This window comes from Dipodomys ordii, unplaced genomic scaffold (assembly GCF_000151885.1).
Source record: "Dipodomys ordii isolate 6190 unplaced genomic scaffold, Dord_2.0 Scaffold11, whole genome shotgun sequence".
NCBI lineage: Eukaryota > Metazoa > Chordata > Mammalia > Rodentia > Heteromyidae > Dipodomys > Dipodomys ordii.
The window spans coordinates 3,399,640-3,426,166 of NW_012267227.1; the positions used below are offsets into that span (position 1 = coordinate 3,399,640).

At 46.9% G+C, this 26,527-nt stretch overlaps 1 protein-coding gene across 1 annotated transcript in view; it reads left to right on the forward strand.

The window, feature by feature from the left end:
- LOC105980938 (death-associated protein kinase 3-like) overlaps positions 1 to 17,308 on the forward strand; it is a 34,230-nt gene extending 16,922 nt beyond the window's left edge. Inside the window, exons 5-10 of the mRNA XM_013009925.1 lie at positions 965 to 980; positions 1,687 to 2,237; positions 6,700 to 6,949; positions 12,912 to 13,001; positions 13,101 to 13,184; positions 16,645 to 17,308. Of these exons, the coding sequence (XP_012865379.1) occupies positions 965 to 980; positions 1,687 to 2,237; positions 6,700 to 6,949; positions 12,912 to 13,001; positions 13,101 to 13,184; positions 16,645 to 16,725 (1,072 nt within the window). The 3' untranslated portion in view covers positions 16,726 to 17,308. The remainder of the gene's footprint in view (positions 1 to 964; positions 981 to 1,686; positions 2,238 to 6,699; positions 6,950 to 12,911; positions 13,002 to 13,100; positions 13,185 to 16,644) is intronic.
- The last annotated feature ends 9,219 nt before the right edge of the window (positions 17,309 to 26,527 follow it).

The following is a 26,527-nucleotide window of genomic DNA, read 5'->3' on the forward strand; positions in this document are numbered from 1 at the left end:
CGCTAGCCTTGAGCTGAAGAGCTGAGGGACAGCGCTCAGGCCCAGAGTTCAGGCCCCATGACCGGACCCAAAAAAAAAATCAAATAGGGTTCTGCTACCTTAAGTTTATATTTTATATATTCACCTTGCTTATGAAATGAAATCCTCATAACTCTCAGGCTCATGCCTTATAATCTTTGCTATCCAGGAGGCTAAGATCTGAGAATTGTGGGTCAAAGCCAGCCTTGGCAAAAGTATGTGAGACTCTTATTTCTAATTAATCACCAAAGTGGAAGTGGAGCTGTGGCTCAGGTGGTAGAGTGCTAGCCTTAAGCACAATGCACCCAAGCCTTGAGTTCAAACCCCAGGATTCACACACACACACACACACACACACACACACACACACACACAACACACACAATCTCAGTTGAACATTTTTCCCTTTGAGACCATCTTATAAAATGTTCTTTGACCTTGGGGCATGTCACCATCATTTCTCAAAGCAGAAAGCAGGACGCTTGGGTGGTAATGAACAAATCTTGATATAGCTCCTTCTTTCTGACTTTTGGCAGTCTGAGTAGAAGATGACATTCAAATCTATCACGTAGCTTTCCCCAGGCACCCCAAGGACTGAGGAACTGGGCAATTCTGTTCCCACTTAGGATGGTGGAGACAACAAGGTGAATCTCTGCCTTGCTTCTTCTTTTTTTCTTTTCTTTTTTTTTTTTTTTTCTGGTCGTGGGGCTTGAACTCTGGGCCTTGGACGCTGTCCCTAAGCTCTTCAGCTCAAGGCTAGTAGTCTACCACTTGAGCCACAGCACCACTTCCGGTGGTTCATTGGAAATAAGAGTCTCATGGACATTCTTGCCCCGGCTGGTTTTGAACTGCAATCCTCAGATCTCAGCTAGGATTACAGGTGTGAGCCAGCAGCTCCTGGCCTCTTGCTTTCTTTTTAATCGAGGCTCCAGCTGCTGTTTTTCAGAAGGTCTCACCATCTGGTATAGTAAAAATCACCTTGGAAGGCTGACACTCTGAGACTAGGGTTGTCTGAGCACTCTCCAGACTTCTGATGCAGTTAATGGTTCAATGAGAAGGCTAGTGAAGATGATCCCATGCAGATAAAAAGGGCAGAGGCCTATGGGTAATGGGAAGCAAGAAGGGTTGGAAGAATCTGAGAGGAGGTCAAATTCACTTCCTCTTGGAAGGGAAGGAATAGGCCAAGGACTCTCTAGATGGGGAGTGAGCTTGGATGCCAACACTAGGGAGTCTCTTGGGCTCCTTCCTGATGAGCATGCTGAGTGTTTCCAAGGCCCAAGGAATGCTGACAGAGAGACACCCATCAGCCTCCCTCTGCCAGCTGTGGCCTGATGTGCTCCAGCCCTTGCGTGGATGTGTGTGTAAAATCCTGCTGCAGCCTGCTTGTCTGCATGAGGCCCCTTAAGTGCTGTGCGTGTGGGAAGACTCCCTCTAATGGCCTTGGACCCCTCTGCTCTGGCGTGAGTATGCAGGCAGCACCCCCACACTCCTTGACCTTTCTGATGGTCTGTAGGGGGGGTGTCAGCTCCACCCTGGCTCTCCCCATTGCCTGATACATGCCGTGACTGCCAAGAAGCCATGCACGTGCCTTCTGCCTGCAGCTTGGCCTGCCCTTTGGAACCTCCCCCACATTAATATTCTGGTTCTTCTGTCTGAACACCTTGCCAGTCCAAAGGAGAGGTCAGAGCTCCTGAACAGCGGAAGACACAGCCCACCCAGCTGAAGACCAAACGGCTGAGAGAGTATACCCTCAAATGCCACTCAAGCATGCCCCACAACAACTCCTATGTCAACTTTGAGCGTTTTGCCCACGTGGTAGAGGATGTGGCTCGGGTGGATCAGGGATGTCGTGACCTGGCAGAAGCTCATGACACTCTCCAGGATGACGTGGAGGTCCTGGTCTCCATCTACAATGAGAAGGAGGCTTGGTACCGAGAAGAGAATGAGAAGGCCCGGAATGACCTGTCCCAGCTCAGGTACGAGTTCCGGAAGGTGAAGTCCTTGAAGAGACTCCTTCGAGAAGACATCCAAGTGGCAGGATCCAGCCTGGGAGGCGTGGCTAGGAAGCTGGACCATCTGCAGGCCCAGTTTGAAGCTCTGAGGAGGGAGGTGTCAGCAGACCTCCAATGGATGCAGGAACTGGTGGGCGGCTTCCAGCCGGAGAGTGGGGACACAGATGGCCGGGGCTCCGTGTTCTGTCCGGATGCCAGCGAATCCCTGTCTGAGCTGCTCCACAGATCACGCACTGAGGAAGTCCTGGCTGGCTTGAAGCTCTGAATGCTGGGATCCAGCGGTGGTGTATCTAGGATGATGTACAGAAGCCTGTGTCTTCTGTCCAGCCAGAGCAGGCACCCAGTGACAATTATCCTGCAGGGTGTGTGTGTGTCTGTAGCATAGCACCAGCCCCCTCCAGAAAATTCACACTCACTGAGGTGTTAGGTTTATTTTTGGTGTTGTTTTGTTTTGTTCCTTGTGATGGGGCTTGAACTCAGGGCCTAGACGCTCTTGCTTGGCTTTTCACTGTAGCATTTGAACCATACCTCCAATTCTGGCTTCTAGTTGGTTCCTTGGAAATAAGAGTGTCACAAAATTTCTGCCTGGGCTGACTTTGAACTGTGATCCTCAGATTTTTGGCCTCCTGCATAGTTAAGATGACAGTAGTTAAGAACCATTGACACCCAGCTGATTATTCATTTTAGTCTGGTTTTCTGCAAGAGAGCTGGCAGGCAAGTCGAGCTGTCGAAACAATTAAAACAGTGAAAGCCCCTTCAGAGGTACCTTCTCCATGAGAAAGTTGGCTGGTGCTGGGGCACTGCTTGATAATTGGTTAGTGGTGATGGATTAGTTCATCTCTCATATCCTGCCTACATCCCTTATGATTGCAGATTGTGGGCAAGCATGAAGTTAACTCAGGATAATAATAAGGATAGCTCAGCAGGGTACTTTCCTCTGACAGATACAGATGTGTGTGTGTGTGTGTGTATGCACGCATGCGCATGCACATACGTGCCAAATAAGACTTGAACTGAAGTGTGGGCTCTGTTCTTGAGCTATTTTGCTCGAGGCTAGTAATTTACCACTTGAGCCACACCGCACCGCCATTTCTGGCTTTTCTTTTCTCTTCCTTTTTCTTTTTTAGTAGTTGATTGGAGATAAGAATCTCATGGACTTTCTTGCCCAGGTGGGCTTTGAACCATGATCCTTAGATCCCAGCCTCCTGAGGAGCTAGGATTATAGGCGTGAGCCACCTGCGCCCAGCCAGATGCAGAGATTTAAAATGCTTAAAGTATTACCTTTTATTTGAATTGACTTTTCCCTTTTGCCCTCATGCTGGGACTTCAGGTGAGCCTCAGAGATCAACTCTGCAAGATAGGAAGATGGGTGAAGGTATTCTTCATGTCTCTCACCAGTGACTCAGAGGGGCAATGATTTAGGATCACTTATAGATAGTTGATAGAGATAAGATGGAAACTCAGAGTGCTCAGCTCTGAGATGAGGTATAAGGGAGGAAGTGGAGAGGTTAACTGTAAACTAAGGGGAGTTCACCTTACTAATAAAGTTCAAATCCCAGAAGTCAGGGAGTTAATGCTATGTATTTTGCCAGATTTGGGTGGCATATAGGTGATTGTCCCAGGACCTATGCCCTAGAAGGTTCCATCATTGTTCCTTCCCAGGCCTGTTTAGGTCTGAAGCTCAATCTGCAAAGTAAAAGGGAAGGGGAAGCATCTCCCCCTTCCCCACCGTTTCCCCCAACTTTTAGCTCAGAACGCCAACATTGTGTTAAAAGTGAACACCAAAAGCCTCTCAACAGGGAGATTCCTTTCTTGTATACCAGGCCCTGAATGCCTGAGAAATTACATGAGTTTTTGAACAGGGTGGATGTAAAGATTGGGAAGTCCATGGCCCAGTGGTCCCTTTAGGACCCAAAGCTTTGAGCATCCTTTGCTGCAAATGGCATAATCTCAGCTTCCTTCCCCAGAAGACAAGCCAATTGATATAACCCTAGAGGCACTGCACAGCTAAAGGCCCAGAATCATGCTGGAAGCCTGGGCTGAGGGGACAATAGTATAGTTTCAAAGGCTCTTCATGGCCTCACAAAACAGCCCTGCCAGATAATTGTATTAGATGTGATGCCCAGCTTAGAAATGAGGAAACAGAGGGAAAATGTGATTTTTTTCCCCCTCCAGATCATATCATTAGTAGTCAAAGTAGAGCCCTTCTGTCATATGAAGTGAAGGATTCCAACATTAATCACAGGAAACTGGACACCGGTGGCTCACACCTATCATCCTAGCTACTCAGGAAGCTGAGATCTGAGGATCATGGTTCAAAGCCAGCTTGGGAAGGAAAGTCCATGTGACTCTCTTATCTCCAATGAATCACCAAAAAGCTGGAGGTGACTGTGGCTGAAGTAGTAGAATGCCAGCTTTGAGGGGGTGGGGGGAAAGCCCAGAGATAGCACTCAGGCCCTGAGTTCAAGCCCCAGGGCCAGCAAAAATAAAAAATAAATTAATTAACAATCACAAATAGACAGAACCTACAGGTAGATCACATGCTACCAAAGAGAAGCAAACCATAGGGCAAGGGCTGCATATTAGCTATCAAACTTGGGAGAGAAGTACTCTCAACAAGGCATTTACCAGAAGGCTGGCAATAAGAAGACAGAAGGAAAGCCAGAGAGAGGAGAACAGGAGTATGATGTAGATATGGTAGGACCAGCAGGGTTTTGACTATGTGAAGGAGGACTGCCTTTCTCCCCAGAGTTGTAGGAAGTCATTAATGGGTCTTGAACTAGCGTACCTGGAAGAGAATGCCCAGTGAACAGCACAGACAGGAAGAGTGTTAGGATAACACGTAAGATCTTGATCTCATGAAATCTTTTCTTGGCTTCCTATCTTATGTTAGCAAAGTGCATCGTTTCAAATACCATCTATTTGTAATAGGAACTTTTGCTATCAAATATAAGAAACAATGAGTATTGAATACATCACTGGAGATGTGGCTCAAGTGGTAAGACACCTGTTTGGCAAGTACAAGGTCCTGAGTTCAAACCTCAGTACCACTACCACCAAAAAAAAAAAAAGATGCATCATTATTATATGTACTATTCAGAAAGAAAAAAAGCCTAGTAAGGACAGCCTATAAGAAGACACTCCCAAATACACCTTCATAGAGCTGAAACACTCGCAGAGGAGAAATGAGAACCAAAGTCACCATGCAGAAAGGGAGAGCCAAGAAACATAGTCTAAGGTGGCTTTGCTCTCTGAGTTTGCACAGTCAGTGTGCTGAGAAACATGAAGAAAAGACTGTCATGCTCCCAGCTGGAGGCTGGTTGGCTCCACCTGGCTGGCCAAAGCAGGGTAATCTTCTCTTAGGACCTGTCTACACTTAACCCCATAGCACTCAACACCATTGATCCATGACACCTCCTGACTTCTGAGATCTGAAAGAGGACAAAGTCCCATTTCTTGTGTCCCATCTCAGGAAATGGGTATAGATGACCTCAACAATCTTTCAGAAGTCTTATCATAGACTTGTTTGGTATCAGATATTTTCAAATACCGCTGGGCACTGGTGGCTCATGCCTTTAATCTTAGCTACTCAGGAGGTTAAGATCTCATGGTTGTGGTTCAAAGCCAGACTGGTCAGGAAAGTCTGTGAGACTCTTATCTCCAATTAACCACCAAAAAAAAAAAAAACAGAAGAGGAGCTGTGGCTTAAGTGATAGAGCATCACCCTTGATCTCAGGGACAGGCTCTGAGTTCAAGTCCCAGGACCTGCAAATGGCCACACATACGCATAGACTGCAAATATCAAAGGTCCCTTTGGCTATGACAGGCCTTGACCTTCAAAGCCAGGTTTCTTATGGAGAGGAGGGTCACCAATGGAGAGCAGTGCAGGGTAATCGTTCCTGTGAAGGTCAAAATAAATGCAATGAAAGGAAAATGGCGATGATGATTTGAATTAGGAAAAAGAGACATAGTTATCTTGGATTTGTAGAATCAGCTGTGAGGTGATCCTCCAGTGTGAACTACCCTCATTTTCTAGCTGTCAGAGAGAACAAGGCTTGGCTGGAGTTACCAGCTGCTGGGCAACTAGGCCTAAGTAGCTCTCTCTCTCTCTCTGGTTATGGGGCTTGAACTCTGGGCTTGGGCGCTGTCCCAAGGCTCAAGGCTAGCACTCTACCACTTGAGCCACAGCGCCACTTCTGGTTTTCTGGTGGTTACTTGGAGATAAGAGTCTCATAGACTTTCCTGCCTTGGCTGACTCTGAACCGTGATCCTCAGAGCTCAGCCTCCTGAATAGCTGGGATTACAGGCGTGAGCCACAGGTGCCCGGCTCTAAGTAGCTTTCTTCAGAACAGAGTTTGTGGTCCTCTCTGTGTTCATGATGAGTCTCTGGTAAACCATAGCTCCTTCTGATGCTTTCTCTATAGACCTGTTTCCATATAAAGAGCATCCAAAGACAAGAGGGAATGGAGTGAACACCTCCAACTCTTGCAGAGAACTCAGAGAAGACCATGACTGACCTTCCCCGGTCACCTGTCCGTCAAAATTCCATTCTCCTTTAGCATCAAAGGAAGCCCAAGAAGGCCTGTAAGGGACAGCTGTGAGACCTGTGTCCTCTGTCCCCCCCCCCACATGGTCAGGGATGCCATTTTGACAACCATGTCCAGGATAGGACTGCCATGGCCAATGGGAATGTGGGCAGGCGAGTGTTTCATTGGGACCTGGAGGTGGAGGGAGGAGGTTTGGACAAGGGAGTAGGGGGCAGTTGGTGGCATTCTGTGGATAGCTCCTTCTGCCACCATGGAGAATGTTTAATTCACCACACTGTGAATGAAAGGTCAGTTTCCATGCTGAGTTCAAGCCCCATCCTGGCCAATGGGAAGGCACGGGCTGTGTATGCAGATTCTCAAGGAATCTGGGAAGTAGGCCTTTAGAAGCAGAGCCTCACAGTTGTGTTTGTCAGGAAGGGTGGTAATGGTTTGGTTGAGAATGATTTTGCAAATGCTGGAAGCTGGCAATCAATGGAGGCGAATGAAACCAAGTAATCATGGTAGGAGAAGCCAGAACCTTCTGCATGAGCCCCATCCCTTACTGATGACAATAACAATGGTAACTTCCTTCTCCCTTTCACTGATTTCACAGCACAGTCAATATTGGAGGTGGCCCAACTATCGCACACACACACACACACACACACACACACACACACACACACACTACTGTGAACCTTCTGTAAATGTCTGGCACTAAATGCTTTTTCTCCTTTGTGAAATTCTTGGCCCACGGAGGAGATTCTTTGCCTTGGAAAGGAAAACCAGCAGTGGGCATGTACAAGTAGCCCAGAAGGACTGAACAAACACTAATTGTGTGCTGACTCCTGGGTGGGTAAGGGGGGGCGGGGGAGTGATAGATAAGGACAAGAAAACTCCTGAATAAAAGACTGGTTGGGTGTCTGAGGCAGATGGGCTCCTGCGTAATTTGGGTGGTGGAAAAGGCTGTGAGTGATAAAATACAGATATCTAATATGTAAATTAGATTAAAAAAAAAAAAGCAGGCGAGATGAATTCTGATTAGGGCCAGGCAAGAGGCAGCAGGGAGCTGAAGCGATCTTTTTGTTTTTTTGGTCTGAGACCAAGACTAGAACTCATTAGCTGATGCTTTCCTTGGCTGGTGCTCTACCACCTGCACCATGCCTCCAACCTCTCCTGAAGCAATCTTGATATGCTCTCTCCATCATCAACAACCCCAAACCCCAGCTGTATCTTTGTGAAGGATACTGAAAAGAATTTTGAATGGCAGTGAACCCAGATTGAGTCAGAAACCCATCCTGTTGTATAGAAAGTAACAAGAAAAGGATTATAGAAATTTAAAAGGGTGTGTGTGTGTGTGTGTGTGTGTGTGTGTGTGTGTGTGTGTGTATGTTGGTACTGGGGCTTGAACTCAGGGCCTGGGTACTGTCCTTTAGCTTTTTTGCTCAGGACTGGTGTTCTACCACTTGAGCCACAGCTTGATTCCCAGCCTTTTTTGGTGGTTAATTAGAGATAAGAATCTAACAGGTTTTTCCTGCTCAGGCTGAGCTTGGAACTGTGATCCTCAAATCTCAGCCTCCTGAGTAGCTCACAGGCTTGACCATTGGCACTTGGCCTTTCAAAAAGTTATTGTTTCTGAGATGGGAAGGTAGCTCAGTGATAGAGTGCTTGCCTTGCATGCCCAGGGTTCGATTCCTCAGCACCAGATAAGCAGAAAAAGCCAGAAGTGGCGCTGTGGCTCAAGTGGTACAGTGCTAGCCTTGAGCCGAAGAGCTGAGGGACAGCACCCAGACCCAGAATTTGGGCCCCATGACTGACCAAAAAAAAAAAGTTACTGTTTTGATCAGGCTGGGAATGTGGCTCAGTGGTAGAGTGCTCACCTAGCATTCATGAAGGCCTGGGTTTGACTCCTCAGTACCACATAAACAGAAAAAGCTAGAAGTGGTGTTATGACTCAAGTGGTACAGCACTAGCCTTGAGCACAGAGAAGCCCAGGGACAGAGCCCAGGCCACAAGTTCAAGCCCTAGGACCAGAAAAAAAAAAGTTACTGTTTTTAACTTGATTATAGAAAACAATGTTTAGGGCTGGGAAGGTGGCTCAGGGGTAGAGCACTTGCCTTAAGTGCATGAGGCCCTAGGTTTGATTCCTCAGCACCACATAAGCAGGAAAAAAAAGCTGGAAGTGGCGCTGAGGCTCAAGCGCTAGCCTTGAGCTGAAAAGCTGAGGGACAGTGCCCAGGCTCAGAGTTCAAGCCTCACAACCAGCCAAAAAAAAAAAAGAAAAGAAAAGAAAACAATGTTCAAAACTTGCATCAAAGCACAGAGAATGACATAATGACACAGTCTCACTTGATGTAGCCCTGGCTATCTTTAAACTCATGGATTCTCTGGCCTCCTGAGTTGCTGATATTACAGGAATATGCCACCATCATACCCCTTAGGACTTTGTTATCTCATCCCTGACAAAATTAGCATTGATTTCCATCTCCCCCTCTTCTATGTCATCTGAACAATCTTTCCCTACTCACATCCCCACATCTCCCAAGGGTATCCTGTTACAGACCCTTGGCTTGTTCACATCAGGTGAACACATCACCTGGTATTTGGTTGATGTCTTTCAAGTCCCTTGAAACCAGACAGGAAGGAGAGCTTTGGAAACTGTTCCCCAGAGACAAGAAATGGCTCTGAAAAGTGAAGATCACATCCATGTATTCATGCCAGAATCTTAACAGGGAAGTAAAACCAGGCCAGCCACAGAAAAGAGACATTTCTACCTTGTCCAAGGGCAGCCCTCAGCCCGTTGGCCTTTCTGAATCTTCTCACCTGTTAGCAGGAGGCAGAGGCTCAGAAGCCCACAAGATTCCTGTGCCTCTTCCTAGAAAAACAAATACTGTGGGCAGCAGAGCCAGGCCCAGCCAGCAAAAGGAGCCATGCAAGTTACCGCCAGGTGAGAGACTTGGCTTAGGGAGAGGAGAAGGAGCAATGCAGAGTGACAGCTCCAGGCAGAAAGAAAAGTGGGTGTTGCAGGCTTTCTGAGGAGAATCATGGTGCTACGGAACAGATGGAGATCTGAAAAGCTGCCATCTGTCTGCAGTTTCTACAGGAAGTCTGGTATTTAGAGAAAAAGTCTTCTCGAAAGTCAGGGCTCTTTTCTCAGGCCTTGGTGGCGGCTGTTACTTCCTCTCCTTGCTCTGGGGATGTTGATGATGACCTACCTTGTGCACTGAATTGTATCAGAGGCATTTACCTCGCCATAAACATAACCTGACTCCAGCCAAAGAATTCCCTAGGCTCCCTGACAGCATGCATGGACCCACAAGGCTAGAAACAGCCTCCCATGTGCATACAGGGGGGTGGTGGGTGTCAGATATAGCTCCTTCTCCCCAGCCCCAGGTTCACCAAGAGTTTGTGCCACCTTTGCTTCAGGAACAGATTTCCCTGCAGCATTTCCATCTGACTTGGTAGGCTGAGCGGAATATCCGCCTTTGGTGAGCCTCTTAGCATCTAAGGAGGCCTTTGATTAGCAAAGGCCCGGCTGACAGGTTCAGTGCTCAGGTGGCCTTCTCCTAGGGATCAGGCTGTTGCGTGCAGCATATAGACAGGGCTGTAGAAGTAATTGTGTCACTTTGAGTGAATGGTTGTGGGAACAGCCCCACCTGACATTTCACCTGGGGTTGGGAAGTCTGTTGGAGCTCATTGGGGGGTATATGGAGAGACTTGGGGGAACCATGGGAACAGAAAAGCCTCCCTTCCAGGAGGACCCTACCTTAGGGCTGGGCTTGCACATGTTGTATGTAGAGAGGTGATAAATAGTTACAGAAGGGGTCAGGAGAGGTGGATATGGTCTGATGATTCTCTTCCTCCTCTTTACCTTGTCTGCTACCTTTTCCTCTGTTCCCTCCCGCACTCTTGGCCCAAACCTCTGTGTTTCCAGTTTGGTACTGAGGAATCAAACCCAGGGCTTCATGCATGCTAGGCAAGCACTCTACCACGAAGCCACATTCCCAGCCCTGTGTTTCCAGTTTGGAAGGATGAACAGCCTATGGCTTTCTCTTGTCTCAAGTACTTGAAGATTGCCTTCACTTTGCTCCTGTTCTCTCACACACCTAGAGCTCTCCTGCTGAGTTCCAGGCAGGGCTGTGGGGAGTGAGATTATCATGACACACTTTCATGGTATGTGGTGACTGGGCTGATCAAGCGGTTGGTGAGACAGAACACATCCTAGGTCTTGAGGTTTTCTTCCAGTCTGTCTCTTTCAGCAGCTAAAGAAACTGCTAAAGCAACCATGAAGTTATCCAACATCCAGGGTTGTTAGGCCAAAGGGGAGGGAAGAGGAGGAGCCTGGAGCATTAACAGAGACAGGAAGAAAGTCCCTGTGGCTTCAAGTTGCTGCCTTGCAGTGAGAGGCCTCCAATCCTCTACTTGTGTGTGTGTGTGTGTGTGTGTGTGTGTGTGTGTGTGTGTGTGTGCGCACGCGCACACATGTGTGCATGTGTGGGCATGCTGGTCCCAGGGCTGGGCACTGTCCCTGAGTCCCTGAGCCTTTTATTTTTATTTTATTTTGTTCTACCATCTGAGCCACAGCTCCTTTAGGGTTTGTTTTTTTGGAGGGTGGTTATTTGGAGATAAAGAGTCTCACAGACTTTCCTTCCTAAGCTGGCTTTGAACTGTGATCCTCAGATTTCAGCCTTCTGAGTGGCTAGGCTTACAGGCCTGAGCCACTGCTGCCTGGCTTGTTTTTTATAAATAATATTCCTGGGTTATATTCCATGTCAGGGATAGAGACATTTCTTGCAAGTTGTCGCAGGAACTCCCACTTGAATTGGGCTTTGAAACACTGAGATCTTCCAGGGGGATGGGACAGTTCTGGAATGGATCTCAAGTAGATGCCAGGTCCAGAATGGGGTGAGCTAGCAGTACACACTGGCAACCTCTGGGTACCTGGTACCATGACAAAAACCAGCAGGAGCAGAGCTACGCACCCCACGTAGCGAAGCGCTCACCGATGCTGAATGGTGGTTTTAGAATAGGAGCAGAGGGAAATCAAGCCACACAGGACCCAGTGGATCCTCCTGGGCCTTCATGTTCTTGAGAGGGGTCCTTTAAAAATAAATGGTAGCTGGGCACAGTGTCTCATGACTATAATCCTAGCTACTCAGGAAGCTGAGGCCTGAGGATCACAGTTCAAAGCCACCCAGGGCAGGAAAGCCCGTGAGACTCTTATCTCCAAGTAACCAGTAAAAAGCCAGAACTGGGGGGTGGGATAGGGGTGGTAGATTTCCAGCCTTGAGTGGAAAAGCCAAACAAGAGTGTAAGGCTCTGAGTTCAAGCTCAAGTACCAACACCAAACTGGAAGCTAGTGATTGCTTAGAAGAAATGCTCCTATTTTCAGTCCCCAGAAACTTAAACCCACTTCAATTTATAGGTTTGCCTGTGCTGGGCATTTTGTATAAATGAAGTTACATAATATGGGCCATTTATGTCTGGCTTAATGATTTCAAGGTAACTCTATACAGCAGCATCTATCAACAAGACACTTGTTTCTGTTGTATGGGCAAACCAAAGGTTGTTGGACCCATCATCACACACACTTAGATTGATTCTACTTTTTAATCATAGGGACAATGCTGCATGTGACCATTCATGTAACACGTTCACATAGTAAAATCTGCAAAGCATTTCAGGGGGTCCATAGAACTCCCCAAATCTTATCTCTTGGTTTCGGATAGCCATGTTTTACAAAAAGAGGACATTTAAGAGGAAACAAAGAAGACAGGAATGGTAACAGCTTAGTTGCCATTAGATTATCCTCATTCATTTAACCCTCAGTAACTCAATGGCAGTGAATTATTACACTCATATTACAAATGGGAAAACTGAGGCTCAGAGAAGCCATGTCAGGACTGCCAGGCCGTGAAGGGCTACTACATGTATAGTAGGTATAGCTGTCTCTATCTGACCCCCATCAAGGAACCCTATTTCCTTCTATTTATTTTGTAAATGAACATTACCGACTTCCAGCAAGACATCCGTTCTGCTGAGCCAAGCCGAGAGAGTCAGCCCAGTGTACTGGGCGGGGTCATGCTGTCCCATGGCCCTCTTCCCAAGGTGATGCTAATTCATGCCTCTGTCTTCAGGAGAGGCGGGGCCTCCAGCCTGGCCAGTGATAATAAAAGCTCAGGGCATCTCCAATGGCAGCTGAGCCATCCATACCGGTGCTCTCACTGTGATTTCCTCTGCACTTCCTTCCCCACTGGGAAGGGGCCAGGGGCAGGCTGTGGTCCTGCAGAGAGGTAGGTTGGCTGCCATCTGAAGTCCAGTGAATAACATTGCCATTCTGTGCTTTCTTTCTCAGCCAGTGGACACTCAGCAAGCCATGGTGCGAAGGGAGTCTGTGGTCAACCTGGAGAATTTTAAGAAGCAATATGTCCGCAGGAGGTGGAAGGTGGGTCAGGATCTGGGGAAGGTGAGGGTGGGGATGGGGATGGGTACAGGTGGGGCTCCTGGGCCTTGTACCTATGGATCCTTTGTTCCTCCCCCTCAGCTCTCCTTCAGCATTGTCTCCTTGTGCAACCATCTGACACGCTCCCTAATGAAGAAGGTGCACCTGAGGCCAGCTGCGGACCTGGTGAGTAAGTGCAGATGTGCTGGTCCTGGGGCTTGAACTCAGAGCCTAGCTGTTGTCCCTCAGCTTTTGTGCTGAAGGTTAGCACTCTGCTACTTGAGCCACGGCTCCACTTCCAGCTTTTTTTTTTCTGGTTAATTGGGGATAAGAGTCTCATGGACTTCCCTGCCTGCGCTGGCTTTGACCTATGATCCTCAGATCTCAGCGTCCTGAGTAGCTAGGATTACAGGAGTGAGCCACTAGCGCCCAACCAAAAGCCCTTTTCTTGGTTACAACTCGGGCAGCAACTTAGGAATTGGGTGTTCCACTGCTTCCCAAAGTGTGTGTGTGTGTGTGTGTGTGTGTGTGTGTGTGTGTGTGTTTGAGGGTCCTCTCAGTGGTGTTGGGGTGGGAGGGTACTGCCATGGAATAACAGGAGCTTTTGGAAGGTCTGGAATCTTCTGAAGACTTGCAGCCCTGCAGGGTCTGTGGGGGCTCTGAGGAATGACTGCCATAGACCATCCTAATTTTTTTTTCTAGTGCTGGGACTTGGAACTCAGAGCCTTAGCTCTTACTCTTGCCCACCGCTTTCTCTCTACCATTTGAGCATTGATTGCAGTCCAGCTTTTTACTGGTGAATTGGAGCTAGCATCTCCACAACTTTTCTACCTGGACTGGCTTCAAACCTTGACCATCCAGATCTCAGCTTCTTAAGCAGCTAGATTATAGGTGTGATCCATCAGCACCTTGCCCAAAATTTATCCCTGATTAGCCACAATTTGCTTTTAGGGTGGGAGCTTTAGCTTTTCTTTGCAATGTTTCCATTTGTTTTGCTTTGGATCACCATGATTAACAATAATATTTAGAAAACACCTTTATACTGTCATAGCTTCATGTACATTTAAAGTGAGAGTCTGGTAATACCTCTAGAGCCAGACTATCAGAATTTAGATCTGCTATCTATCAGATAAGTGCTTAACATCCCTATGCTAAAATGTCACCATTTATTAAATGGAGTTAATAATAGTTTCTGCCTCATTAGATGGTCATGGGTTTAAATGATCATCTGTTCTTAAAGCCTGCCTTAACATGCTCAATACATATTAGTAATTGTTTAAAATCCTCCTGTAGATGGATGGCAGTTGCCTGTAATCCCAGAGGTTGAGAGGTTGAAGCAGGAGGCTAGCCTGATAACAAGACTCTGTGTCAAAAACAATAAATATCCAGGCACCGTGGCTGATGCCCATAATCTACTCAAGAGGCTAACATATGAGGATCACAGTTCATTCAAAGTCAGCCCAGGAAGAAAAATCTGAGAGATTCTTTATCTCTAATTAACTAGCAAAAACAAACAAACAGCCAGGCGCTGGTGGCTCACCCCAGTAATCCTAGCTACTCAGGAGGCTGAGATCTGAGGATCGCGGTTCAAAGCCAGCCCGGGCAGGAAAGACCGTGAGACTCCTATCTCCAATAAACCACCAGAAAACCGGAAGTGGCGGTGTAGCTCAAGTGGTAGAGCGCTCGCCTTGAGCTGAAGAGCTGAGGGACAGCATTCAGGCCCAGAGTTCAAGCCCCACGACCGACAAAAACAAACAGACAAACACACCCAAAACAACAAAAAACCAGGGAGAGAATGCCAACCTTGAGCAGAAAAAGTCAAGTGAAGGCCCTGAATTCAAGGCCCAGTTCTGCCACCACACACACACACACACACACACACACACACACACACACACGTACACAGCCTTGTGCTCTCCACATGTCCTTGAGTCCATTTTCTTCAGTCTGAGCTCTTGTGTATTTCCTGTTCCTGCCAGGACCTGTGGGGCTTTGGCTGAGCTGAATCCCTTTTCTGGCTGCTATTCTCATCTTTTCTAAAGAAGACTAAACTGTTCTCCCTCTGAGAATCCTTTTGCATCACAGACTGACTTTACTCAGCTTACTTTTTATTGTTCTGCTCTGACTCATGCTAAAAGGTTGCTATTCAGCAGAGCTTGAGTTATTTTTATTGGTATGGCCAAGCTTGGTCCAGGATGTATTTGGCTTATGTTGATCTTGACCTTGCATTTCCAGCTGACCCAAGCTCACCTGTTGTGTGCAGGACAGACTGCCAGCAGGCCTGCCTTCCAGGTTGAGCCTCTAGTTCTACTGCTTTGATCAGATGCAATCTGGGGAGCAGGAGAACAGAGAGCAATTAAAAAGAAAGTTAATTTCTTTCTTAACTTTGACCTTGTGCCAACATCTAAAGATTAACCTCTGCCAGATGCTGGTGGTTTATGCCTATAATCCTAGCTACTCAAAAGGCTGAGATCTGAGGATCGTGGTTCAAAACCAGCCTGGGCAGGAAGGTCTGTGTACCTCTTATCTCCAATGAACCAACAAAAGGCAAGAAGTAGAGCTGTGGCTCAAGGGTAGAATACTTCAATTGAGTACAAAAGCTCAAGGACAATGATCAGCCCCTGAGTTCAAGCCCCAGTATATACATGTACACACACACACACACACACACACACACACACACACACACACACACACATACACACACACACACATGGATAGACTTCTTTCTACTGGCTCAATACCATTTTCTCAGTGGCTCGCCCTAGAAATGGAAAAGGATTAGATCTCAAAGGGACCTAAGTTACACAGATTCCCCAAAGGACTGTCCTTAAGAGAGAAGAAGAAAAAAAGAGATAGAGAAAACCTTTTGTTTAGAGAACATTGAAATTGACTAACAATAGATTATACTTATACTTTCTTCCTCATTCATGAAAATGGAGCTCATAAGTCATTTCCTTGGAAAAGCAGTGTAGCATCAGCAGGCTGCTGACAATACAATATAAGCAAGTCAAGGTAGAGCTGGTGCTGTGGTAGCTGACAGAACTTGGAGGGAGAAACCTATGGCTATTCAGTGTCTTCTTATAGGCTGAGCTCAGGAAAGCCAGGATCCCTCAACCTTCCAATCCTTGTGGGCATGACTATGTGGCAGCCACAAACAGTACCAGATGTGATTTTCATTACTATAATTTGGCCTTTCCCCATGCCTTTGAATGCCAGCTTCCTGCCTCCAGCCTCCACGCAGTTGGTTTGGCCTCATTTCAAGCTTCCCCTCCTGCCCCTTTCCTGCCTCTGGTCTCTGCATGGAGTAATAGACTTTGCTGCTACATCATCTCCCTAGCTTAGAGTTTTTGTTTTTTTTTGTCGGTTGTGGGCCTGAATTCTGGGCCTGGGCACTGTCCCCCAGCTCTTCAGCTCAAGGTTAGCCCTCTACCACTTAAGCCACAGCGCCACTTCTGGCTTTTTCTGCTTATGTGGTGCTGAAGAATCGAACCCAGGGCCTCATGCATGCAAGGCAAGCACTCTACCACTGAGCCACCTTCCCAGCCCCATCTCCCTAGCTTAGACACCCCTGTCCATCACAGCCCCATTCCTTGCATCCTATGACACCCTGCCCCTGGGGGCTCTTTTATTCTCCCCCCACCAGAGAAATTGCGAGAGTGACTCGGAGGAGGACATCGCCAGGAGGAAAGCTCTCCACCCGCGGAGGAGGAGCAGTACATCCTAAATGGCTCAGCTCACAGTGGCTGCCAGGGAGGTCCAGGCCCAGTGAAGCTCCTTTCTGTCCAAGCTCATGGACCATGCTCATCATTAGCATCCAGGAGTTCTGCATTCCTGAGCACTTTGTAAGAGAGAGAGAGAGGGGGGAAGAAAGGGAGAGAGAAGGAGAGGGGCCCACGGGATTCAGAAGACTTTGCAGGGAGCCTGGAGACCTGCCAGCATTCCCAAATCTCTCAGTCCTCCATCTAAACTGGCTTTGGTCTACCTGCCAACCCCAGGACCTGGGGGAGGGGCATGGACTTGATGTAAGGGACATCATCTTCATTATGGGGCAAAGGCCACACTTGGGCAGCATAGCTTACAGGATGAGGGAGTTCAGAAGCAGCCTGGTCAACAATCAACATCCAGAAAACAGAAGCTGCCCCCCACGGGAACAGGAGGACCGGCTGAAGAGAATCTTGGAGCGTAAGGGACCAATCCTATGTCCTCCGAGAAAGCCACATGGAATCTAGACGTCCACATCAGACCTGCTAACGAAGTCCAGTGCGATCCCACTGTGTTCTGATTTTGCTCATTTTTATTAAACTTCTTTGTTTATCTAATGCTTGGTGGCTTCTTTTTTTTTCCCTCTGGTCCTGGGGCTTGAACTCAGGGCCTGGGTACTGTCCTTGAGCTTTTATGCTTGAGCCACAGCTCCACTTCTGGCTTTTTTTTTTGTAGTTAATTGGAGATATCTCCATAGGCCTTCCTGCTTGCACTGGCTTTGAACAATAGATCCTCAGATTTCAACCTCTTGAGTAGCTAGGATTATAGACCTAAGCCACCAGCGCCTGTTTTTGGCTTGTTTTGTTTTGTTTTTTCTCCCCTCATTCTTCTTACCCAGGTTCTATAAAGCACTTTTGGCTGAATCCCTTTAACCCAGCTCTCTGGTGCTAGGTGGTACCTGATGCATTTCCCAGAATCCCTTGGGAAGCACAGAGCCAGGCTAAGGGCCTACATGGGGCCTGGAGGATGCACATCCTTGGCAGATGCCTTTGAGACCCAGAAGCTAAGCATCTATGCCACTCCCAGACACGGCTCCAGTCCTTGTGCTCTCTCTGCTAGGAGCTAGCAGCTGGCATCAAGGTGTGAATGTGGGTGTGGCTAGCTCAGGGAAACCAGGAGTGTTTTGTTGGCTCTGAAGAAGGATATGATGGCCAGCTGACACAGGGAGGTGAAGAAAGGCCACTGCGTGCTTTGAAGCCAAATGGAGCTTTGCCAGGAATGAAAACCATCCCTGGTTAAAATACAGTTCTTTGAAAAGGTCTGATGGGTTCCTGCCCCCGAGCATTAGCCAGCGTGCTTGCAAGATGCTGCATCAATATTTCATAAGTCCACACATAAATATTTTAGCATGCACTGTGTTTTAATGTCAACCTCACCAGCTTTCCTGACTCCAGGTCTTAGATTGCCTTCACCTTTTCCACTTGCATATTGATTTGTAAAAGCCTTGTGTTTTGAAGCAAATAAAAGCCATTCCATACTCTTCCCTATGAAAGATGTCAAGCCTGGATTCCGTGGGCGATCAAAGTAAGTACATGTGGATAGTTCACATGAGGTCTGGCGTGCTGAAAGGAACTGTATCTGGTGTAATCTGGAAGAATTACCTTTCCATGTGGTCCCCACTTTGGGATCATTCTGAGATTGTTCTGTTCACTGTTTCTATACCCCCAAAGAATGTCTTCCTTGGTGGTCTTTTGGGACCACCTCAGTCCAAACAAACTTTAACCAGCTTATGGATTGGAATGGTTAAAGAGCTAGTTGTGAACCATGGTGATATTTCAAAAAGCAGAACCAGACATCAGTAATCACACCCATAATCCCAACTACTCGGGAAGCTGATATGTGATCTCTGATCAATGGTTTGAAGCCATCCCTGAAACACAAATCTGAGAGACTTACCTTCAGTTAACCAGCAAAAAGCCAGAAGTCAGCTGGGCACCAGTGGCTCATGCCTATAATCCTAGCTACTGAGGAGGCTGAGACCTTAGGATCAAGGTTCAAAGCCAGTTCAAGCAGGAAAGTCCATGAGACTGTTATCTCCAATTAATCACCAAAAAGCTAGAAGTGGAGCTGTGGTAGCTCACCATCCTGGAACAATAAAAGCCAAGGGACAGTATCCAGATCCTGAGTTCAAGCCCCAGGACTGACACACACAATAAAGTAGAAACAGTTGGTACCTTCCACTACTGCTTCCTTTCTTACTGATTTATCCTCTCTGCCACTCACTCTCATTTTTTCCTCACCTTCTATCCATTATCTATTTATAATATATAGCTATGAATATATTTTAGTAATTTCTTGGCTTATCGGATGAAATTCATGCTTCTAGTTATTAGATTCAGCCAGAGTTCCCTCTACCCCCTGAATTAAGGGGAAACCAGACCTGCAAGCAAAAGAGGTGGGGTTGATTTTGAAAGGCCTGATTTGCCATTGGACATTCTGCATACATTCATGTCATCCTCTTCAAAACCTCCTAAAGGAAATTTGAGAGCCCCATTTATGTGCATGATGAAGCTGACATTCAGCGGAGTTAAGAAATTTGCCTGCAATCACCCAGCTGGAGAACTTGGAGTCTGGATTCTAGCCCAGTTTTGCCTACCCCACATTTACATTCTTGTCAGCTTTTTCCTGGAAAAATACAGTGATAGATGGAGAAAGAATCCTGGAGAACCACGTACAGTATGATACTTAAAAAAAAAAGCCTCAAATCGATACCATATGTTTAGAAAGACAAGCGAATGTGATTATGTATTTTAGAAGCAAGTGAAGAACTCATGCAAAATGAAAGGGGGAAGGGAGCTTATATCAGGGCAGCTGAGATAGAGAGAGGCACCAGGGTAGGCATTGGGCTATTGCCAGTGTTTTGGCCACGTCTAAGTTCATGGTAGGCTTCTGGAGTTCAGCTTTCTTTGGGGAGGGGGGAGGGGTCCAGTTGTGGGGCCTGAACTCTGGGCCTGGGCGCTGTCCCTCAGCTCTTCAGCTCAAGGCCAGCGCTCTACCACTTGAGCCACAGCACCACTTGTGGCTTTTTTCTTTTTGCTTATGTGGTGCTGAGGAATCGAACCCAGGGCCTCGTGCATGCAAGGCAAGCGCTCTACTACTGAGCCACCTTCCCAGCCCTGCTGGAATTCAGCTTTTAACTGACATGTTAGCTGCCCATGCATTTGCATGTACCAAGTATCACATTAAATTAATAAAGGAATGCCAGGTTCCAGGTAGCTTATTACACTTGTAATCCTGGCTACTCAAGTGCTTGAGATTTGAGAATCATGGTTGGAAGCCAGCCTGGTCAGGAAAGTCTGTGAGACTCATCTCCAACCACTAGAAAACCTGTGGCTCAAAGTGGTAGAGTGCTAGCCTTGAGTGAAAAAGCTCAGGGATAGCGCCCAAACCCCATGACTGACAAAAACATTTTTTTTTTGGTCAGTCGTGGGGCTTGAACTCAGGGCCTGGTCCCTGTCCCTGAGCTCTTCAGCTCACGGCTAGCGTTCTACTACTTGAACCATAGCACTACTTCCCAAAAACATTTTTAATTAAAAAATAATTAATAATAAAGGGCCAGGAGTTGTGGCCTATATTGTAGCTACACAGAAGACAAAGATCAAGGACAGTCATAGTTTGAGGCCAGTCTTAGTGGAAAAATCATGATTTACCCATTTTAACAAATAAGCCAGGTGTAGTGATACATGTCTGTAGCCAAGCTACATGAGAGGCATAAATGAGGATCGAAGTCCAGACTAGTATGTGCAAAAATAGTAAGACTATATCCTAAAAATTAATTTTAAAAAAAGAGGAGAGGAGGAGGAGAGAGAGAGATGCAGCTCAAGTGGTTAAACTCATACGTGGCTAGCAGTGTGAGTTTAATTGCTAGTACCACCCAGAAAACCCCATAGTAATCATAATAAAAGGAATAAGTGATACAAAAACAGTTAAATCCTGGGCTGGGAAGGTGGCTCAGTGGGTGAGCACTTGCCTTGCATGCATGAGGCCCTGAGTTCAATTCCTCAGCACCACATAAGCAGAAAAAGTTGGAAGTGGTGCTGTGGCTCAGGTGGCAGAATGCTAGCCTTGAGCTGAAGTACTCAGGGACAGCGCCCAGGCCCAGAGTCCAGGCCTCATGACCAGTAACCAAAAACCAAAAAAACAAAACCAGATAAATCTTGATGACCCCAGTTGCTGCTGCAGCCTCCATTAAAGAAGGATCCCACATCACCTGTGTGAAGACCTAGACTTGAGCCTTGAACTTAAGGCATTATGCTCCCACAGCTGCCCATCTACCATTTGAACCAGTCCCTCACTTCCAGCTCTTTAGCTGGTTAATGAGAGATAAATTGTTTTGTCTCCTTTGACTGGCTCTGAGCAGTGATTATCAGAGCACAACCTCCAGTGTAATTAGGATTATAAGCATGAGCCACTGACACCCAAGCTTGGACTGGGATTTTTATTCCCACTCTGCAGAGAAGAGAGAGAAACTCCTCTGCCCCTCCCTGCCTGGCTTCATCAAGTGGGAGTTTGCCTGGGGACTGAGGCCTGAGCCAGCTTCCTAGGCCTGCAGGCTGGGTTTGCCAGTGTATGCTCTAGCTGCCCTGGGGAAGTCTCTTCACTGAAAACCATAGGCTAGCCCAAGGGTTGCAGTGTTATAGGGCTGAGTGGTCCCTCTGTTTCTACATGCGTTTGCCCCATTTTGGAATTCAGCAAATGTGGTTCTTCAGTTCCCCTTTTTACTTCTAAATAGTCCTTCTTTTCCCCCATTGTTTCTAGTTTTATTATAGTTCATTGCTTTTTTTCCCATCTCTTGCATGCTTGTAGACAAATGATCTGCTCTAGATGTGTGTTTTGACTCTATGCTTAGTACTTGAGGTTATTCTAGTGTAGATTTTTGCTTGGTGGCAACTATGAAGCTTATAAAAATATCTAGTTGGGCTGGGAAGGTGGCTCAGTGGTAGAGCACTTGCCTTGCATGCATGAGACCCTGGGTTCGATTCTTCAGGACCACATAAGCAGAAAAAGCAGGAAGTGGCGCTGTGGCTCAAGTGGTAGAGTGCTAGTCTTGAGCTGAAGAGCTGAGGGACAGCGCCCAGGCCTAGAGTTCAGGCCCCACAGCCAAAAAAATAAAATAAAAAATAAAAATATCTAGTGATTATAACAAGGTATTTTGAAGTGACAACAGTATGATTACTAAGACAAAATAGAACAGTTATGCCCAATGGTTTTATTTTATCTTTGTTTTTATACTTTATTGTTATTATAAAGGAGATGTACAGAAGGATTACAATTACATGAATCAGGTAATGAGTATATTTCCTTTTGTACAGTATTTTTCCCTTCCCTCACTCTCTCCCCTACCTGTGAATTGTATAGTTCACTAGTATCACAGTGTCTAGTAAGTTCTACTGCTGCCCTTCTTGTCACCCTTTAGTTCTGTTCCCTCCCACCCTCCTCCCAAAGATCTACATTCAAATAAACCACACATAAAGAAAAAAATGGAAGTGGAGCTTTGGGTTAAGTGGTAGAGCACTAGCCTTGAGCACAAAGAGACTCAGGGACAGTGCCCAGATCCTGAGTTCAAGCTCCAGGACCAAAAGGGAAAAAAAAAAAAAACTATAAGAAAAGAAAACTGAATCATCAACAAAAGAAAAAGAAAAAAGAAAAGCTCTCTTGCAGAGAGTCCCTCTTAGAGTTCACTACCTGAACCAAAAGTCCTGCCATTTTTGCCTGCTGGGCCTTGGTCTTTTTCTGCCTATTAGCCAGGTTACTAGAGACAATTTCTGGCCCTTTTCTCCCTGATAGTACTAGGCTTCTCAATGGGCTTCCTCTGAGAATCAAAGAAGCCCTGGCCGTTGACCTTGGGTCCAGAATCACAGCAAATTATTCAATATGGAAACTCAAAAACATGGGAGTTGAGCCATTTCTCACTGTAGCATCTTTTCCGCTTGTTTCCATTGAAAACATTTTTTTCTTATTTTTGCTAGGCAGGTGTTCTACTATTTGAGCCACATCCCCAGCCCTTTTCCCCTTTAGTTATATTTCAGATAGGATCTTTTTTCTTTAACTAGCCCCGAGCTTTGACTATTATCCCCCTATTTACCTGGAACATAGGTGAACGCCACCACATGTAGCTTACTCTTCCTGTCCATCATGGGTAAACTCAGCTCAATCCACATTGGCACAAGACTAAGATCTGAAGACTGAGGTTCAAAGCTAACCTGGGCAGACAAACATGTGACACTCATATCTCCAATTAACCAGCCAAAACCCAGAAACGAAGCTGTGGCACAAGCATTAATATCAGCTTTGAGGGAAAAAGCTAAGCAAGAACACAAGGTACTGGGTTCATGCTTCAGTACCAGCACACACATGTGTAAGTGCACACACCCTGTCCACATCAGTGTTGAAAACCTGCTATAGTCAGCCTTCTGACTGCACATTTTTGGACAGGGTGTTTACATGTAATGGGGGGGACCCTGAGGGGAAATCAGACGTGAAGATAACCAGGAAGCATGCTCTGAGTCTGCTTGAAGGGTTTGGTGGTCTGTAACCTGGCTCAAAGATGTGTGAACTGACAAGAGAAGAGAAAGGAATTATGGGTAAAGATTCTCATGGCTCGTCCATATGCCTTCCCCGGGCTGGGCTTTGGGAAGGAGCAAATGAATGAAGGAATGAAAATTATTTGTGGGGAGTTAACCACACGGAGATGAGTTAGTGCTTCTACCCTTTGCTCTCCACTGGCCACTGCCACAGAGCCAGTGGCTATTTGTTGGGGTTGGCAGAAGTATTCAAGGCGAGATCTGACTGAGTCCTCTGGAGGAGTGAGGGTAGGGGAAGTAATGAGTGTGGTATCTGTCCAAGTGTCTTTGTGTCTATCTGTCTGTCTATGTGATGATGTCTGTGTGGTTTCTAGATATGATTAGGGATCTGGTGTGGGAATCTGTGGGTAAAAGTTTGTCTCACATACCTTACATACTCAGTGCCTGGGTATATGTGTGTGTGAAGCTTTTTCTATCCGTGTATTCAGCTAGGTGTCTGTATGCATGTGACCATAGGTATGTGCTCCCAGTATATTAGGTAGGTATAGGTGTATTTACCTGGTTGTGTGTGTGCGTGTGGCTATGTGTGTATGTGTGTCTTTGGTATATGTAGATATAGGTATGAGTATTTACCTGGTTGTGTGTGTGCATGTGGCTATGTGTGTATGTGTGTCTTTGGTATATGTAGATATAGGTATGAGTGTGCATCTGGCTGTATCAAGGAGTCTATGTATGTGTTTTCCTTGTATGTGTAGGTGTATGTGGCTGTGTGGTTTGTTTTTGTTTTTTGTCCGGTTGTGGGGCTTGAACTCAGAGCTTGAGCACTGTCCCTGAGCTCTATTGTTCAAGCTAGTGCTCCAATGCTTTGAGCCACAGCACCACTTCTAGTTTTCTTGTGATTAATTGGATATAAGAGTCTCATGGACTTTACTGCCCAGGCTGGCTTTGAATCTTGATCCTCAGATCTCAGCCTCCCGAGTAGCTAGGATTACAAGCATCCAGCTATGTGTGATTTCTTATATGTGTCAGGGTGCTAGTCCTGGAGCTTGAACTCAGCCTGAGCACTATCCTTGAGCGCTTTTTTTGCCCCTCAAGACTAGCACTCTAACACTTGAGCCACAACTCCTCTTTCAGCTTTTTTTTGGTGGTTTATTGGAGATGAGAGTTTCACAGAGTTTCCTGCCCAGGCTGGCTTTGAACCTCGATCCTCAGATCTCAGCCTCCTGAGTAGCTAGGATTACAGGTGTGAGCCATCAGCACCTAGCTTGTGTATTTTCTGGCATATGTAGGTATAGATGTGAGTGCATCTGGCTGTATCTGGGGGGGGCGGGGTGGGGGGAAGGGGAGGAGTGTGGTGGTGGTCTGGGGTTGTGTGGTTGCCTCTGGTATATGTAAATGTAATTGTGAATGTGTATCAGGAGTCTGGGTATATATGTTTGGATCTCTGTGTGTGTGTGTGTGTGTGTGAGAGAGAGAGAGAGAGAGTTTCTGGTGCAGGTAGGTATAGTTGTGAGTGTGCCCCTGGCAGTTTGGGGGTCTATCTGGGGGGAACCCTGAAGGTCTCAGGGAGAAATACCTGCCTTTGGGCCCAGGCTGGGCAAGACTCATCATGATACCTCTCAGGCTGCTGGGTGCTGGCCCAGGGGCTGGGGCTGAGGACAGACACATTGCTGAGTCACAGGGCTGTGGCTCTGTGGTGTGTTCACAGGGGACATATCTCATTTCACACACACACACACAGAGGAAATTTCAGACAGGCTGGCTGAGTCCGCATTCTTCCAGAAGGTTGTGACCTTAGCTAGCCCTGGGGAAGCAGCGGAAACAGGCCTGCTCATGAGACCTAGAGGTTGGCAAGAAGTCAAACTGAGGCCTGGTGTCCCCTAGCTGGGCCCCCTGGGTCATGGCTTTCTCAGGCCTTTCCAATCATACAATCTGTGGGAGGAAGCTGGGCAGCTTTTTCCTGAATGAGACAAAACTATTAGACCTCAACAAAGTAACTCTGTGTGTGTGTGTGTGTGTGTGTGTGTGTGTGTTTGTGTGTGTGTTTGTGTGTATACCCATCCTAGGGCTTGAACTCAGGGCTTGGGCTTTGTCCCTTATTAGCTTTTTTAGTATAGCTATCTATATTTCTGGCTTTTTGCTGGTTCATTGAAGATAAGAGTCTTAGGTACTTTCCTGCCTGGACTGGCTTTGAACCTTGAGCCTCCAGATTTCAGCCTCCTGGTAGCTAGGATTACAGGCATGAGCCATTAGCACCTGGCTACAGGTTCTTTTTTAGATTAAGTCCCCCTTTTTAAAGATTCATCCATTGCTCCAATTCTGTCTTCTGGGATCCTATACGTTGAACAAGATATACAGACTCAAATGGCAAAATACTAATCCTCCAGGAGCCAGGAGTGGAGGAAGGAGTTCTTCATTTGGTCAGATGAAGGTCCAGGTAAGCATCCATACAAGTGGCCTTGGAGACAGGCTTAAAGGCTATGAGGACCTGTGTGTGTGGAGGGGCTGTAGAGTCCAGACCAGGAGCAGTCTGGGCAAGACAAAGAAGTGTGAAGAGCCAGGGACCTCCTGAAGATTGTGTAGTAGCCTGGTAGGGTGTGGTAGGTAGCATCATAAATGAGAGGGGCTGGGAACAGGGAGGGTGGAGCTGAAGGAGGCTGGACCATGGAGACCCTGAATTCAGAGTAAGGCCTCTTGAGCTAGGGAGAGATCAGAAGTTTAAAAGAATTTTTTTTTTCAAATCATAATGCTGGGTGCTAGTAGCTCATACCTGTAATCTTAGCTACTCAGGAGGCTGAGATGTGAGGATCACAGTTCAAAGCCAGCCTAGGTAGGAAAGTCCATGAAACTCTTTTTTTTTGTGTGTTTTTTTTTGGGGGGGTCCGGTTGTGGGGCCTGAACTCTGGGCCTGGGCACTGTCCCTCAGCTTTTAAGCTCAAGGCTAGCACTCTACCACATGAGCCACAGCGCCACTTCCGGCTTTTTTCTTTTTGCTTATGTGGTGCTGAGGAATCGAACCCAGGGCCTCATTCATGCAAGGCAAGCGCTCTACCACTGAGCCACCTTCCCAGCCCTCCATGAAACTCTTATTTCCAATTAAACACCAAAAAGCTAGAAGTGGAGCTGTAGCTCAAGTGGTAAGAGTGTTAGCTTTGAGCAAAAAAGCTCAGGGACAGCACCCAGGCCCTGAGTTCAAGCCCCAGGACTGGCAGACACACACACACACACAGAGAAAACTTT